The sequence below is a fragment of the Onychostruthus taczanowskii genome, unplaced genomic scaffold (genome assembly GCF_017590055.1).
Source record: "Onychostruthus taczanowskii isolate IOZ18803 unplaced genomic scaffold, ASM1759005v1 scaffold76, whole genome shotgun sequence".
Lineage (NCBI taxonomy): Eukaryota > Metazoa > Chordata > Aves > Passeriformes > Passeridae > Onychostruthus > Onychostruthus taczanowskii.
This window is the reverse complement of record NW_024505450.1, coordinates 1471116-1488935: the sequence shown is the minus strand read 5'-3', so window position 1 is coordinate 1488935 and position 17820 is coordinate 1471116. Positions and strand designations below refer to the sequence as shown.

The 17820-nt window shown below is 40.8% G+C and overlaps 1 protein-coding gene across 1 annotated transcript; it reads right to left on the bottom strand.

Moving 5' to 3' along the window:
* Positions 1–963: 963 nt before the first annotated feature.
* On the bottom strand, positions 964–17449 carry OVCH2 (ovochymase 2). The gene is given in 31 exon segments (XM_041423249.1): positions 964–986; positions 1414–1483; positions 1485–1586; positions 1873–2021; positions 2293–2364; positions 2367–2487; positions 3448–3517; positions 3732–3825; positions 3828–3902; positions 4551–4637; positions 5022–5147; positions 5910–6003; positions 6396–6507; positions 6819–6978; positions 7411–7544; positions 7644–7734; positions 8506–8529; positions 9724–9843; positions 9846–9869; positions 9872–9916; positions 10480–10600; positions 10602–10618; positions 10989–11084; positions 11301–11318; positions 11321–11350; positions 11353–11468; positions 12194–12285; positions 13627–13727; positions 15514–15605; positions 16080–16089; positions 17446–17449. Coding segments are annotated over 31 exon segments (2490 nt in total).
* Between the last annotated feature and the right edge of the window lie 371 nt (positions 17450–17820).

Here is a 17820-nt window from a genome sequence, read left to right as displayed (position 1 = left end):
TCATGCTCAATATTTTGTGGGCTTTTGCCTCAAACTTTACAGTGAAGAGAAGAAAGTGGTGAAATATGTTTACCTTATTCATTGGAGAATACAGTCAGTGAGATTATTGTTTGCCCAGCTACAGAATAAAATTGAAAGTTTAAAAAAACCTAAAGAACCAAAGTTTAAAACTAATATAATAAGAAAGGAGCGTTACTGGCATCAAATGCTTGTCTGGGAAAAGCTTTCTAAACATTTTTGCCATTAATATCAACAAAGACTAAGTGAGATATCTTACCTTCTAGTTATTATCTGGACCATTGAGTCAAAGGAGGATTATGCTTGTGCTGCCTGTTGTACTATCCTACTAATCTAGTTTTGAACACTACAGCTGAGAGCAGCAGGGTCTGCAAGGCTAACTGGAGCCCGCCACCACAGATTTCTCTATCAGCAGCCTTTTGGACATTAAACAAACTGCTATTAACAAGTTAATTCATAGATTAATTAGGATAGCTATCAGTTCTTGCATGGTCCCTTGACCTGTCTTTTCAAACACTTTTGTTTAAACACCAAACAATTTGTAAAACCAGAAGCTGTATTAAAAAATATCCTGCAGTATTTTTACACTCTCCAGCACTACATTCAAGGACATGCTTGGCTCATGTGGCTTATTTTCCCTCTTTTCCCTTCTAAAACGGATTAACAGAGTGTCAGAAGGCTGCAGGTAACTTGTGACTGCTCCAACTCACGTGAAAAGCCTAAGTCTCTGTTCAGATAAATCAGCAGTAAATTCTCCAGGGTAAGTATCAGCTACTCTGGAATCTGTTCATCAGACAAAGAAACCTGTATGTTCCCACCAGATTTTGTTTTCAATGGCATTTGTGCTTTGGGAATGTTTTACAATGGGATCCATCAGAACTGTTCTTTAGACAGTCACACAGTAAAAATGGACAATGGGATCCATCAGAACTGTTCTTTAGACAGTCACACAGTGAAAATGGGGAGCTCTGAAAAAAGAAGAAGAATAAATCAGGGTAAACTCTGCAAAGATCACCAATGAAGACAGGCTGTAAACTTGTCAAAGTGGACTCAGCTGCCACCACGTGTCAGTTCCTGCTCCTCTGCTTCCTCCCAGCCCTGAGAAATGAAGCTGCAAAGCCACAGCAAGGAAAACATTCATCCATACATGAAATCCAGTAGAAAGTGGAATAATAATAATAATACAGCTGGAAGAAATAAGGTTTTCAGAAGTTACTGCTGATTTGTTTCTTTTTCAGGCTTTCAGCTAAGGATGTTTTAACCAGACAAGATCTCAAGGAGTGGCGGACCCCCAAATATAAAAATGGCACCCTGGAAAGGACCTCAAATTAATCATCTAACAATAGCAAAATGATTAATTTAATGGTTGTTATGTTGGGTTTTTTTCATACATACCACTACTATTAATATTCTTCTTGATCCAATCAAAACAAAAACTAACATTAGTGTATTCTCCTGGGTAGTGTATTCTTCCTTCCACATCTCAAGCCCCAGCTAGTAATTCCATGGAGAGCGTGAAACCCCAAGTTGTTTTCTGAGGAACATACTAATGGGCCTCCAGAATCACCCTGCACAAGGACAAAGGAACCTTGTCCCGAGCCAACATCACTCTTGCTGTTTTTAAAATCTCAGTTCAACAAGGAGAGGTCCCAGCTGCTCACGTGCTTGGAGCTTTCCATTTTTAAAAGACAAAGACACAACCTTTGTTCAAGGGAAGTAACTCTTTTTGCAATATGGATAATTCAAATTTGACTGCTAAGGAGCCTTTCACTGTGAATCACCACTGCCTGTTTGCAAGAAAACAGCTTTGGGGAGGTTTTATGCTTCCCTTTCTGGCCTCTAAGGGTAACTTACTGTGCATGAGTCCTTGCCTTCCTCCAGAGGGAATCCTGCAGATCATCCCCAGGGTCACTTTACTGGGAAGTTAATGTAATAGCTCTGACATATGTCAGGTGCCAGGATGGGGACTTCCAGCTGCTGCAGTTTTTTCCCCTTTTCTCTGTCTTGAATTAAAACACATAATCCAGTAGAGGCATGAATTAGTGGTTTCAGAAGAAGATTTTCCCTTCTCCTTTTCAAATGGCCTCAATCTAAATTACCTGATTTCTCTCCTCCCACCCATGTCCCTTCATGTCTAGCTGAGCTTACACAAGTGAAAACTTTCTAACATGTCTGTTCTGCAAAAACTAATGCACAGACGGGAGGACTGTTCCAGCACAGAATGTGGTATTTAAAACACAGGCACAACATGCCCACGCAGCAAAGACTGCATACCTGCTTCAGGTGCACCCCACCCTGTGACCACACACATCCTCGAGAGCTACAGCACCTCCTCCCCGGCAGGAGGCACGCTGGGAGCACGGAGGGGGTGAATTCCAAGGGCTCAGCCAGTTGCAGCCGGGCAGTGTCAGAGTCCAGAGTGGTCTCGTTAAAATTTGGGTGTATGAAATACTGCTTGATTGATCTTTTCTAGGAAAGCAAAGACATCAACGTTTTCTGAAAGACTTGAGAATGTGAGGCTTTAAGTTACTTTGGTTTTATAAATTTCCAAGATGCCTTAAGAAGGGGACACATATAAAAGCAGCTCCAGAAACCGCCAGCTTTCTGATATTAACAAGTCAAGATTATGCATCTTTGACATGGAACACGGAATGTGCAGAAAACTCCATCCAGCAAGGGTAAGAAGAGTGTCTTGGAAAAACATTTATCCAGTGTGAGCAAAGTCTCACACTGGACTAGTGCCCTAGTCTTTCTGTCTTGGTGACAGTCACCAGTGAGCACAGAGACAATACACCTCTCACTCCCACATCCTCTGGGGTACTGAGCTTTGGAGCTCAGTGAAGGCACAGGTCTGTGCTGACAGTCACACAAAAGCTGTTGTGTAAATGCAGATTGGGATCAGCGTTCACATTGTATTTGCAGGAACCCTCGTGTCAGGGAGGAGTGATGAATCTGACTCCATGTTCTCAGAAGGCTAATTTGTTATTTTATGATACTATAATATATTAAAGAATACTAAACTATACTATACTAAAGAATGCAGAAAGGGTACTTACAGAAGGCTAAAGAGATAATAATGAAACTTGTGACTCTCTCTCTCCAGAGTCCTGACACAGCCTGGCCAATGAGTCAAAATAACTCACACCAGAATCCAATGGAACAATCACCTGTGGGTAAACAATCTCCAACCACATTCCAACGGTGCAAGAAACAGGAGAAGCAAATGAGACAAAATTGTTTTCCTTTTCTCTGAGGCTTCTCAGCTTCCCAGGAGAAAAATCCTGGGTGAAGGGATTTTTCAGAAAATGTGAATACCACATGGTCAGGGCTGTTGGATTACTTCATCATGGAGAATTTGGGAATCACATTCACATTAAAAACTTTTGAAAGATTGATTTGTATTTCATTACTAAGCAGAGCACAGAGTACCTGTCTGTACTCTTACTCTGTAAGATCATAAAGTCCTTGTACCACCATCCATAACTCTCTGTATGCTTCCCTAAGGAAAAAAAAAAAATAGTTCATTCTCGGGCTGATATAACAGCAGTCCTGAAACCCATGAATCTTAAAACCTGCTGTGTTCCTAGCACACCTCTGGAAGAATCCAGAGGCAGTGTAAGCTGTAACAGGTGTAACCAAGCCTGTGCCACCCTGGATGGAAGCAGGGACACGCTGTGCAGTTACGGACATTCCCAGGGAAGGGCTCGTTCCACTGCACTCATCTGGAATGAAGGCAGTGGGCAGCTGTGACAACCCATTCTTGGGCAAGGACTGCTCCTCCACAGATGTGCTCATCTGCAGTTTGGCAGGCACAGCTTCTTCATCTCCAGTTATGCTGCTGAAGAGGAACCTGGGCTGATTTGAAGGCATTCCACAAACATCCTCTGAAACAGAAAGCACTGATGTTCCAAGAAGTCTTTAGAGGTTAGGTTAAGACTGGGAGAAGTAAAGAACACTCCATTTAAGGGCAACCCCAAAGCTTTTCAAGATCCACCTCCCCCTTTTTTGCTAAATCTTCCAATTTCCCTCATTAAAAAGGATCCAAATGTTTAGACCACCATGAGAAGATGATCGTAACAAAAAACAGAGCTTCACCAAGATAAAAGCTACCACTTACCTTCTAAAGTTTTAGCCTCCAACCTACAATGAACAGTGGGTCCCTACAATGGGACTCATCCCATTTTCCACAGACTACTAGAGGTGGAAAGGGCAGCTCTAAAATGCTGGTTGTTTTTTCAGTTATTCTGTAGTCTTTGCAATTGTTTTCATTAAAGGAAGTAGGTGTAAACTGACATACAAGCTGAAATGTTATTGAAATGTTATTGTACATGACTTAGCAAGATGAAGGCAACAAGAAAAATTAGGTTCTGCTAAAGCCAAAGCAGGTAAATGTCACTGTGCATATTTTTATTTCCTCAAAATATCTTACTAAAAAAATCTGGACCAACTGCAACCATTAGGTATTTAGAGAATTTGTAGTCCATAAGGTACTCTCTAGTCCCTTGAAGGAAGCATAATTGAGGTTGTCTTACCTGTTGTAACCTTTATTTCTTCTTCACTAACATTCATGTTTTCAAAATCTTCTTCTTTAGTTGAACTCAAAATATTTAAATCTAGCAAATGAGGGTGGTGAGTGTGTTAGGAGGATGTCCTGAGAAATATTTGTATTATAGAATAACTTTTATTTCCTTATTTATTTTTGTAGAAAAAACAGATTTCTGTTTTAGGGATCTGTGCTATTACAATATTAAAGTGCAATTTAAAATGTGCCACAAACACAACTCCCAGGTTTTGGCCAGATTAATTGTTACTCTTCACCATTCATTAGGCCTTTGTTTAATGCCTGAAGAGGTTTGCAATCCCTTTTTTCACTGAAATAATTTGTTAGATGAGAATTTCCTAGAGCAAAATAATTCTGAACATCCACTCCACTAAAGAGCCCTTTGTGTTCCCCCAAGAAGGCATTTTCCCAAGTTTCTATTTAGTTTTCTGTTCCCTGTTAACATGGACAAAGGAGATTGTAGCTCTGAATCCTCCAAAGGTCTCTGTTTCATCAGAGTGGAAGACAGCCAGCATCAGAGCAGAGGAGCTTGGAGCAGGTGCTGGTAGGGCAAATCCACAAGACTCGACTAAAAATGAGAAAGCAAAGGCTCACTAAAAAATTAACAGGTACTTTTTAATCCTTCTCTCTTTCAACAGTGGGTGCACAATATTCTGTATATTTCAGCTTTCAGACAGGAAGGTTAAAAGTAACCATGAGCAAGAGATAAGCAGGCTGAGGCTGAAGGACTGACCTATTCCTGGCAGCCTTTTCAGCAGTTTCCTCATCAGAACAAGGAGTCTCTGGTATCATTTCACAACAGTCACAATTGCAGCACCCACAAACTTCCTTACAAATGAAATGCCCCAGCTACCTGATTTTCCCTAATTTAAGCACCAGCTTCAAGCAAGTGCTGAAAACAGTTTTTTGGGATGGGATTTCCTCTCACTCACTATAAGCCAAGTGGCAAAAATTGAATGATGCTCTGGAGTGAACAGCTGAACTCTGAAAAGGAAATGTCTAGGGTACTTTGTGTGTGATATTCCTATAGATCCAAATTACTGTGCTATGTATTTTCTTCACTGGAACCAATTCAGAACTGTATTTCACACAGAATTTAAACACTCAAAAATGGTTTACTTCAATGTGGCTTTGCCTCTGTAAGTTGAGAAGAATTAGCAATTCTTCTCAATTCTCAATTCTTCTGCAAGCATTTTCCAAGGTACTGAAACTAGTACCTATAACATTACCTGAAACTCTACAAGCAAACTTTATTTACACTGGACAATAGGGCTAGTGAACATCATAATAGAAATAGAACACCCCCAAAATTAAAAATCAAAAGTCAAACCAATTTCCTCCTCTTTTCCCACATCTTCATACACAGTCATGGCATCATAGAATCAATCTTCACTTTCTTCTACTTCAACAGACTGGTATGTAACCTTTAAATTAAAAAACGAATCAGTGAACCTTGTTGTGATAGTTATATGGAAAAATTCAAAGATCTAGAGGGTCTTTAGGATTGTGAGCGATTCCTGCAAAGTTTGATTTCTGTGACATTCAGACCTCTCAGAGGTGATACATAAATATTAAATTTTCTAGAAGAATCTGTCATGATGAAATTTAACCCAGGAAATCCTATTTTACCATAACCTAAAGGACAAATCCAAACCTATCTGTCTTTTGGGATGGATAGTGGTTCCTCTTAACTGCATCCAGCAGCATTATTCATGCTCATGTTGCTTGATCTTGTATGTCCTTAGCTGCATCATTTCTTGTTAACTCAGTGGTGCCCATTTCCATCATGCAGGCACAGAAAGGATTCATGTTATACCTTGACTACATGGTCCTCTGGAGCACAGATACTCCACTGACAGCCTGCCAGGTTGCTGCAGTGCTCTGGGTAGTGCATACTCTCCAACACTCCTTCTTCAAAGAGGGACTCACTGCCGGCAGCTGGAAATCCAGGCAGACAAAAATGGAAAGGAAAGCACCAGCTGGAAATGCTATCAGAAGAGGAACATCAGGAGTTCTTTTAAGAATCAGCTGGTGGCCCTTGGGCCCATCCTTAGGGCTGGTGAACTACTGTGCACAGAAAAACCAAACACAATTCTCCAGGACGTGTTTTAGCCTCAGCTGCCTCCCTCAAGCCCCCCATGGAAGCATCATCCACACAGAAGTACCACAGGAGCTTCCTCTGGTTTATCTTCTCCTGACATTCTTTTCCAGGTCCCCACCCAAGAGTGTAGGCAGGCACATTACTTGGCTTAAACTTACCAGGAGAATGTCTGGTGTAAGAGCTTTGTAGGTGATGGAAAAACCAGTTCCATAATCCTCATCATCAGAAACAAATTTCAGTCTTATACTGTTGGAGCCAATCAAAAGAGGTAATGGAGCATCTCCTCCACAGAATTTCCCTGCAACATAACATTAGAGAATAATCACTGGTTAAAGCCTTCAGTTACTTGAGAAAACTTGCATGTACCATTTTTAATACTTAGCTATGAAATTTTAGGATTAAAGGGAAATTTCCTATACATCTTTCTACTTTCCTTATTAATCCATTATCCCAAATAGATTCACACTATTAAAAACTGAAAATCATTGACACCAGAAGTGTGATACAGTTCCCTACCAGGCATTTTGCAACCTCCTCACCTCCCACACTCTTTTTTCTCTTATTTCAGATCCTATGTCTCAATGCATCAATCAAGCAAGTGAAACAATCAACCACCACCTCACTGGGTGCCCTTGCTGTTAGAATAAGGAGTGCTCTGACAGGTTATAGGTCTTAAAGGTCTTTTCCAACCTGAATGATTGCTTCAAAGAATGAGGGGACAAAAACTCACCCACAAGTCTGTCATCTTTTGAATAGACTGATAATGAAGCATAGTCACAGAACATTTCTGGCTCTACATCAAAGTGGGAGAAATGTAATTCCCTTTAATTCCCTCCTGGCACAAATACACTCCATACACACAATCTGGAATAAGAAATCAGTTCCCATTCACAAAAATGCAACCAAAACCTACACTTCTATGGGGAATATTCTCTGGGGGAAGACTTTGTTTTCTCTGCTTACTGATGGTTTTGATAGAACTGTTCAGGCCTTCCAGGAAAATGTACTTCCCCTTCACTCTTGCAGAGTTTGCCATCCTGAACACTACAAAACACTGTGAGTTAAATCATAATGAAAGGAATTAGGTTTGACACATATGCAATCAGCTGTTCCACCAAAAATCTCAAACATCTGGAGGATATTGTGAGACAGGGTTGCTCAGCTGCACTTTGTTTCTGCTGGCAAACTGATGTTGTGTCTTCTTTTTTTCTCTCTTTTATTTGGAATTCTGACCAATCAGCTTTAAACTCCATCATCTGGGAGCAAGAATGAAGCCCTACCAATGGACTCTCATTTTTTTTGTAAATGGCAGTGCTTATTTTTTACCTTAAAGAAACTCTTGGTTACATGAAGATTTCAGTAGAAATCATTTTCAGTGAGGAAAAATGGATACCCCAGAGCAAAACAAAAGTGTTCATGGCAGCCCATCTGAAATAATGCCCTTGGTTATGTTACAGCAGGAGGCTTTTGCAACAGTTCAATGTGCTGTTAAAAATGACTTTAATAGAAGAAGCAGAAGCTTTCCTGTTTGGTCAAGTGTCAGCAGAAACACAACAGCACAAAAATCAGCTCCTCTTGCCCTTCCTTCTGCTTGCAAGGTTACCCAGTGAGAGCAGCATTTATCAACAACTATGTAAACACAAACAAATTTAAGGAGTCAAGTACTTATTAGATTATTGCACTTGCAGCATCCTGGGAAGACCAATAAAAACTGGCAAAAATGTTTTCAAAAAGGTTTTTTCCTTTATAAATTCCAACTATTTTGGGGAGGGCTTTTTATGTTTTAACACAAATAAAAGATACTGGGCAAAAGTAATATACTCACCTATGGAGCTTTTCACTTTCAGATCTAATGAAGGAGGGATAGGGAATGGAGAGGAAAAAGAAGAATAAATTACTGCAGCTTCATATTCACAATTTACTTTTGTCCATGTGAAATGGCAATTTTGTACAGCTGACACTGAGACAACTCCCAGTGCTTTTTGGGGACACAGTGCCTACAAAAAAACAGGGCTTGGAATCAAAACATAATTGCAAGTTTAGAAAATGCTGACATTGGAATAAACCGTTCTGGAGTAGCCACTACCAGAATGAACCACGCTTTGAGAGGTCACTTGGTCTGAGCAGCACTTGTTCAGAAGCTAAACCCTTTTCATTTTTCTCTGACACATTATGGGGGTTCCTTCTTTGAATCACCCATTGAAGATGGTTTCTAATAGGAAATTTTATTTTTTTCCTCCCAATTTTTTTTTCTTCTCATTGACTAAACCTCTTAAATAACCCTCCCTCAGTTTTTCAGTTCTCTGTATAAGTTCTAACACAGTATCCAAAACCCTTTAACAAAATTAGACAAACTTATTAATTAGACTGAAGAAAATGTCAGTTCAGTTTCTTATAACTCTCAGTAAAGTTCACCCCTGCCATTTATATCTCCAGCTCCATGACTTTGGCAGTGGCACCTGATGGTCACACACCGTTCCCCAGTACAGAGGGAATTCATGGCCTTTTGGGAAGAGTGAACAAAAGCACTTCTGAGCGTGACTTGTCCCCATGTTGCTGTCAGATGTCTGATCCAACATGCTTTAGTTGAGAAAAATGACAAGTGACTTCAAAGAAGTGCACATGGAATCTCTGATACTTTCAACTGGTGAATTTCCACTAAAAAAAAAAAAAGAAAAATTCCAATATACCTGCTAATGGGCTAGCTGCATAAAAGGATCATTCTTTTAAAAAAAATAAAAAAATTTAAAAAAAAGGGTCCAAGTCAAAAGGATCATTCTTTTAAAAAAAATAAAAAAACATTAAAAAAAGGGTCCAAGTTGGAAGTAAAGTGGAAGAGAAGCAAACACTTACAATGTTCTCAATTTGGTTTTGACAACTGCCTGTCAGTAACACACACTTCAAAGGACTGTGAAATGCAGCAGTGCTTTGACAGGAAATCATATCAGTGCTGTATCCTGAGAAAAGATAAAATGAAATAAAATGTTCTGAGGCAGGGGATTCATCACAAGCAAGGGACGCGTTACTGCGGGGACTTAATTACCAGCACTCAGGTTCTCCTGAACCCAGCACAGCACCATGCTGAGGTCTGGGAGTGTTCCCAGGGATCCTCTGTTGTAATGTTTCTTCTTCTCGCTCCTTATCCAGCTGCAGGCACATCCCATCCCCAGGAGATGACACCAGCAAGCTCCAGGCCCTGTGCTTGCCTCGACACAAAAACGGCCTCCCGAGTCTCCCTGGAAAAAGGCCCAGCAAAATTCCAGGAGCTTGTACACCTGAGCAAGCCTTAAAGAGTGTGTTGGAGTCTCTTTTGTGCCTTACTAAAAACCTGCAACACAGGGGACAGTCAGCTTTAAAAGAGCTGTAGACACACACATTTTTGGGTGTTTAGTCAGGATTGTCAGAAGGGGAGAGACAGATTAATTCCCTTGTAGGTTCATCTCTGATGTGCTTGAGCATGTAAAGGAGTGAGGAACAATCACTTAACCTTTATCACACTTCTTTTCCTTCCTGTATTCCAATTCTTTCTACTTTCATCCTCTGGATCTTTCCACATTAATTAATTTATCAAGTGTTCTGAAGTTGGAAAGCCCTAAGCATTATTGCACTGGGGTACATTGCAAAATTGCTCTCAGGAACCTGTCCTACAACCCATACGATAATTAATATGGAATCATGTCATTAAGTGCATTGCCCCATAGGGGACTTTTGAAAGAATTCCTACATCCAAACCTCCCAGTTTACAGTGAATTTGTTTACTTTGGCACACAGAGCTCCTGAGAAACACTCCTAAGCACACAGGGCCCTGTGTGCTGGCAGGCATCTCTTCCTGCATCTTGGATGGGTTTCTTTGAAGTTGACAGTGCTCTTGAACACTCTCTGCTGTTTAGGATTGGGAGATTGACTTCATGCAAGACCAGAGTGAGGGAGCAGTCCATCTGAAACACAAATCAATGCTCAGAAGAAAAGCTGGAAGGTAAACTTAATGTCACTGTTAACACACCACAAAAATCGGTTGGAAACCTGCTCCAAGCCATACTGTTGTTACAAGCACGTTTTGGCAAACATCCAGTTTTTTGTATAGAAGTGATTTTACTTGAAAAAATTCCAAAATGTTTCAAAATTCAAATACAGGTCTAGTTTTTGTGATTACCCATTTTGAAGTAATTCACAGGTAGGTGTGGAAGCAAAATCCCATTTTGAGATTACACTTCTTAGGGCCAACTGAAGGTTACTTTTGCTCAGGTCTGACCTGGGCAATCAAGCACTTAGTTTCAGAAAAAAAAAATGATAATGTGAGTGGCTTACTTTCCTTTAAATGGCCCCAGCGACAAGCAGTGCAGATATATCCTGCTTCAAACTTTTCACCTGCATGAGGAAGACATGCTGGCAAAACTGATGAACCTGCCACACAGTGACATGAATCTTATTAGTAAATATTTGAAAGAAAAATTACATAAAGCTTCCTTTATAAGTGTTGGAGGGTTTTTAACAGAAAGAAAAATCTTGTTATTTTTGTGGAATCTGTAAAATTAGTCTCATATTGACAATTTATCTTCTGCATGCAAAGAACAATAACTTTTTCTTCATGGAGAAAAAAAATCACAACTCTGGCCTTACTGAAGTTGAAGGTGCCAGCTTCAGAAGGGTAATGTCATAGTTCACTGAGTCCTGGGGTCAAACTTGGGGTGCTGACTGACAGATGTGCCAGGCAGTGTCTGCTCACTGCTCTCCCTGAGCCCCAAGCAGTGCTCTCCTGCACTGACATGCAAGTATTGCAGAAGGTTCCTGCGGAACAGAAAAATTAAAGTGCAGCTATGCAATCTTCAATGTAAAAGGGAAAAATGAAGTTGTTTTTAAACAGAGAAGTTGTTACTTGTGATACCCAATACCTTTCATCTTCAGATTTTAGAGCATTTAAGATGTACAGACTGCAGGAGCTGAGTAAGCCCTGTAGGAGGAATTGGGAGATGAAAAGGACTGAGAAGAAAAATCCTTTTGCTGCAGACCTGACCATGGTTTGGTTGGTTGACTAAGGAATCAGGTCCTCTTACTGTGTTGAAGTGTTCAGCCACATTGCTTTTTGAAAGAAGAGGGACGATTTGGACGCAGAAAATTGCAGAATAAATAAGGTCAGTTCTCTATAATTCTGAGTTGATCAAAAAAAACCCATAAATCCACAGTGAGTCCTGCCTCAGGGCTCCTGGTACCAGACCAGGTGTGCAGCAAGGGAACACAAAAGCAATGAGTATAAACTTTATTCTGCTTCAAATGAATTTTTTACATAGACTTCCAAAATCACTCGTTGTCAATATGTGTAAGTTTATTTATTAATTATTTTGAGGTGTTCAGAGGTTTTTTTCTCCCTTTCTGTTAAAACATGAAAAGTACTGATTACAAATAAAAGGGTAGCATCTGTAAGTAAGCACCACAAAGTGATGCTACGGCACACACATTTTCCAATCCATGTTTTCCTGCACCTGCAGCCTGCTCCTGAAATATCCCATCCATACATGTCCAGGGAGCAGTGAGCTGCTGTGACCACCCACTGAGCACAAACAATGGTGCCTCCACAGAAATGCTCCTGCCTTCTCTTCAGGGAAACCTGCAGCATTTAAAGAAGACATTCCCAGTGAAGAAAATCTTTGTGTCTGCTCTGGTTGCCTTTGGGGAGGAACACGGAGAGCACCCCCAGGTGCTCTCTGGGGAGTCACAAAGCCAAAGCTGCATTCCCAGCACACACACTTCCATGGCTTTCTCAGAATCCCTGAGCCTAAGAGATCCTAAAACTTGCTGCTCTCCCCTCAGCTGTGCCTTGGGGCCTGGAGAAAAGCAACACACATATAATAAACACCAAGTCCCTGAGGTCCTCAGGCTATGAAGGCGAGTGGTTGGTTGAAAATTTTGGGATCAAGGATGCAAATCAAGGATGCTGGGCAGTAGCCAGGGCCTTGGGGTGGTGTCCTGTGCCCTATTTGTGAGCAATGTCACCCATTTAAAACAGACTCATCTACAGCTACTCTTCCAGAAAGAGTGGTAAACAAAAATAAAAATCATAAACCAAGGTTTATCAGGAAGCAGGACAGGTTCTGAGTCCTCTCCATGTAGCCGCAGCTCTCTTCATAGAGAGCAGGCAGGCACAACTTCCCAAGGATATTTCCTGGGAATCCCAGTGAGGAACCTCAGAGGAAGAGAAACCAATTCTTATCTCTATTCTCTGTGCCTGTGTTTTTGCATATGTGGAATGTGTTAGGAAGATTGTTCACCTGAAGGGATTCGGTAATTGGATTCTGGTGATGGTTGTTAATATTAATGAACCAATCTCTTGAAGCTGTGTCCTGGCTCAAGACAGTCAGGGGTTTTTCTTTATTATCCTTTTAGTATAGTATAGTATAGTATCTCTTTAATATAGTATAGTATAATGTGATATAATTTAATAAAGCAATCGTTCAGCCTTCTGGATCAATGGAGTCAGATGCCAACCACTCGCTGCATCGGGGGCTCCCTGCATTCGATATCTCCACCTGTTTCATTGCTTTTCCTAAAAGCAGGCTGGAGTTCAACAATACAGTATCATACAATGGCTTGGGTTGGAGGGCACTTTAAAGATCCAATCCTCCCTGCCCTTCCAGTTTTCTCAGAGCCCCATGCAAGGACTCTGGCCTTGGACACTTCCAGGGACAGGGCAGCCACAGCTTCTCTGGGCAGCCTGTGCCTCATTGCCCTCACAGTAAAGAATTTTTTCTTAATATGCAATGTAAACCTCCACTCTTTCAGCTTGAAGCCATTTGCTCTGGCCCTGTACTCACTGCTCTGGTTAAAAGTTCCTCTCCAGCTCTCTTGTAGGCTCCCTTCAGGTACTGGAAGGCTGCAATGAGGTCACCCCAAAGCCTTCTCTTCTCCAGGGCTTTGTTCTGCAGATAAAACCACATTTGCTTGTGCAAACCTGCCATGGGTGTGAGCCTTGCTTCACCTGGTTTCCCCCAACAATCTGAGTGAAAAAGGCAAAATAACTCCACAGGCTGGTCTCTTGCACTTTCTGCCCAACTTACGATCTGAGGGAGAAAAAGAAGGAAGGATTCAATTTGAATTCAAGTTTTATTTCTGTTTTGGTAAAATAGAATTGGAAGGCATGGCCTGGTACAAAATTCAGTCTTTCTGCCATGTCAGGAAACAGATCTTACAACCCCTAACACAAACTGCCCAGGCTAAAGCTAAACTAAGAAAAACATGTGCAGATCTTCTCTTTCAAGCAAGTTTTGGAATTATTTTGGAACTAAATCACTGTTGCATTATGAATTTCAGAAATCTGTTTACAACCAGCCTTTGTATTGAAAATACTTCTGACAAAGAGTCAAAATACACAATAGACCTTGATGACCAATAACAGTGGCTGGATTCTCCAGAACATCTCTCACTATGCCAAATTTACTTCTTAACTCACTATTATTATCATCTACGATGGCTGAGTGAAGCTGATACCCTTTATGTGTTTCTACAGGAGAATATTTATAGAAATAATTATCTGCAGTGATCATTATTCATTTGGTTGTATTTTAAGAAAGGCAGAAGCAAAGCAAGCAGTTCTGCCCAGCAGCAAATTGTAAAAGAGGAATTCTTTGTAGTGCACTTCCCAAAACCAACAGTGGTCACAATTTGCTGGGTTTTTTTTCCCTAAAGATGAGAACTTCAATGACAACTCATTGAAAACACATCTTTAACAGATTTAACTCAAACTCTGTTAAACTCTCCATTGTGACTATTACAGCATCCATAATCATGGACCATGTTGTTGCTCTGGCAGACAGGAGGGTGCATTCAAACCATGGAGGACCAACACTTGTACAAATTGTCTTGGAAATGTGGAATTCTCCAACCTACCAAGTGAATCCAACACCTAGAAAAAAGGGGTTTGCTGGATTAGCATAGCTGATGCAAGTGATTACAGTGACACAAATGTGCTGACACAACACTACTTACACCAGCTTTTAAATAAAAAAGGCTTTCTGTAAAAATGAGCCTGTTAATTTATCTGACTTTCTACATTCTTCCCTAATTATCACTCCACACACCTTTTTCCCCTTGTGCAAAGACACAAGGACATGGAAAGAGGAAAGAGAGACAATTTTTTTTTTTTAATACTGATTTATGTTTTACCAGAAAGAACTTGGTACTTGGCAAATGGGAATAAATAAATTTAAAAAAATTAAAAATCAGATTCACAAAATATTTTTTCTATCAGCATTGAATAATTGTATCTTCCAATGCAAGAGTAGTTTAAAAGTGATAAGTTAATTTTTTTATACATATTATACTAAACATTTATTATCTTTGTTTTGACAAACTCTAAAAGCCCCTATCCTTAGTAGTTTTTAATCCAAGAGATTCATGATTCCTTTACAGGTTTCCATTCTTGTTTTCTATAAATTAATAAATTTTCATGAAGGAAGCAGGAACAATTGCTATCATTAATTGCTCCAGAAAAGGGATATTCTGGATTTTAACACAGAAGACAATGGAAGGGAGGACCTGCTGTGTTCTGTTTGTACCCCAAGGGTATCCTGATAAATCATGACTTTGCTGCAAATTTGAAAGTATTCAATTTTATTTATTTAATCATTAATCACGCTTAACATTATTTGTCCTGAATCATCCAGGAATCAGGCAAAAGTTTGTAAGAATTACTCATGGAAAGAAAACTTTCATGCAGATAACTTAGAAGATGAAACCAGTGCAGCTTCTTGATATCAGCACTGCCTCCCAAGCTTGTCACTGCCAAGTAGAACCAACAGGACCTAAAACCATTCAGGAAGATGTGAAAATTCCCTCCTGCCTTTCTGCAGAGCAGCTGGCACAGCACAGAGCTCTGTGACCCAGAGCAGCCTCAGCAGCTGCAGCTGGCTGGGGAAAAGGCTTATCCTGGGGCTGAGTGAAAACACAGAGGGTCTGGGACACAGAGAGGGAAACCCAGCCCCAAACCCTGCACTGCAGGGCAACATCAACTCAATGAAGGAGAGGTAACTCATTAATCCAGGCACAAAACACTTACTTCCACTACTGGGTTTTCCAAATGTCATGGTATGAAAAGCCAGATGTCTGCTAAGCAAGGCAGGAACTTCCCTTGAAATGGAAAATTTCCCCCAATGGAAAAACCCCCTCCCTCTGAACTATTGTGTTTTTTTGCTGCCCAATGGACAGCAGAGAGCTGCCCCAGCTCTGACAGAGGGGACAGAACACACAGCCCCATTTCCAGCCTAAGACACCAAATTTAATAGAGCACAGTTCTGCTACACACCATCACTGAAGTCTTTACTGTAAAATACTGAAATCCTCTCTGAAACTTTTTTTTTTTTTGAGGGAAAAATTAATTTACCATGGCATGCTTTGTTAGCAACTTACCCAGGCAGATCTACACATGGAAACAGAACTCACATGGAGAGAATATCAGTTGCTATTTGCCCCAACAATTTCTACAGATTTTGAGGAGGCAACACTTTATATTTCTTGCACACGTTATACTTAGCCACTATTACAGACCTGAGAAACACACCACAAGTTTATAATGTTGTTGGCAGCATGCTCAGTGTTTTGTTTGGCCAAGGGCTTCCCAGTAACAATCCCCCTAATCCACCTTCAGTAACCACCCTAACAATCATTTATGTGTTTATTCAATTCCAGTTTTTCATTCTTTCCCCTGCCAGTCACAGAGTAACAAACCCCAGCTTTTATTCTCAATATGCAGTTTTATAGGAATTGAACATAAACCCTGTCCTAGAAACTTTGAGTTGCAGTTGGGATTTTTTTCTGTTATAGATGCAGAATTTATTATGTGTGCAGTTTTCCTACTAGTCCTGAGGAAATCTCCATTTCTGCCACTTCTGAAACCTGTATCACCAACATGATCATCTGGTCTTCTAGTTTAGGATTATAGCTAGGTTTGGGTAAAAATTGCAAAAAAAGACCTACAAACTAAAACTTTGCGATAACAATGCTCACTGTGCTATCAATTAATTTTCCAGAAAAAATCATATCCACGATTTTTCAGCCACCCGAGCCTTTTTTGGGGAGCAGATTGTTTGCCTGAAAATTTAGAAAATAAATGTTTATAAAAAGGGCAGGGACAAAAGTTAAAAGCCAGTATAATTTTGAACTATGTAATTCCATCAGTTAATAAAAACGGTGCTGCTGACAGGTGCCTGTTTCTCTACCAAAGACAAACTGGCAGCCAAAAACCACGAGGCAAATCCTTCACCAGTGATCCAAAACAACAGATGTGGGATCTCACAGTGCTAGCAGATCCCTGATGGCTTTAGACCAACCCAAAATTAGGCTGCTGCCAAACCGAGAGGACGGCTGTGCCCCATCTCCCAGGGAAGTGCTGCTGCCATTCCCCTCACGCCAGTCTCAGCCCTGGCCAGGCTCTGTGGAGGCCTGAGCTTGTTTTGTGCAGCTGGATCTGCTTTTACAGATGAATTGGTTTCTTGACCAAAGCTTTTAACCAAAAATTGAATGCCAGTGCCAATGCAAAGGAATGAATGCATACCCTAGACAGAGCAACACATTCATTTCACAGGTAGCCCCCACTTAGAATTTAAAACATCAAAATCCATAATGAAATTTAGCTGGGCTGTTCTAAACACAGCACTGTCCTCAGAGCAGATCCAGAATTTTCAGTTGTTCCAAGCTTTGTGACAAGCTTGTGTTCCAAGCTCCTGGTGAATAAACGTGTCTCTCAGCCAAGTATTCTGAAATGTTGGGGTATTACCCATTACACGCCAGGCATGACGAAATCCCTTTTCTTCAGGGGTGAAGATCCCCAAAGGCAGAGTAGCTTTGTAGGCTTTCAGCAGCACAGCAGGAGTTAAAATTCACCCAGTAACTCTGGAGTTTAAAGAGGAAAGTTGCTCCCAGGCCTGCACAGCTTAGGTCTGCTCCACATCCTCCGAGGCGTTAGTCAGCCTCATTGATCTTGGATGCAGAGGGCTTTGTGAGACTTTGAACTATTCTTCCCTCGCTGTTCCCGTCACAGCCACCCCAAAACTGAAAGGGCTGAGGGTTCTCGCCTCAGAGAGACCCTGAGTTGTGTTTTATGGCCTCCAGTCAACTCCAGCAAGGACTCAGAGGGAGCAGTAAAACTGAA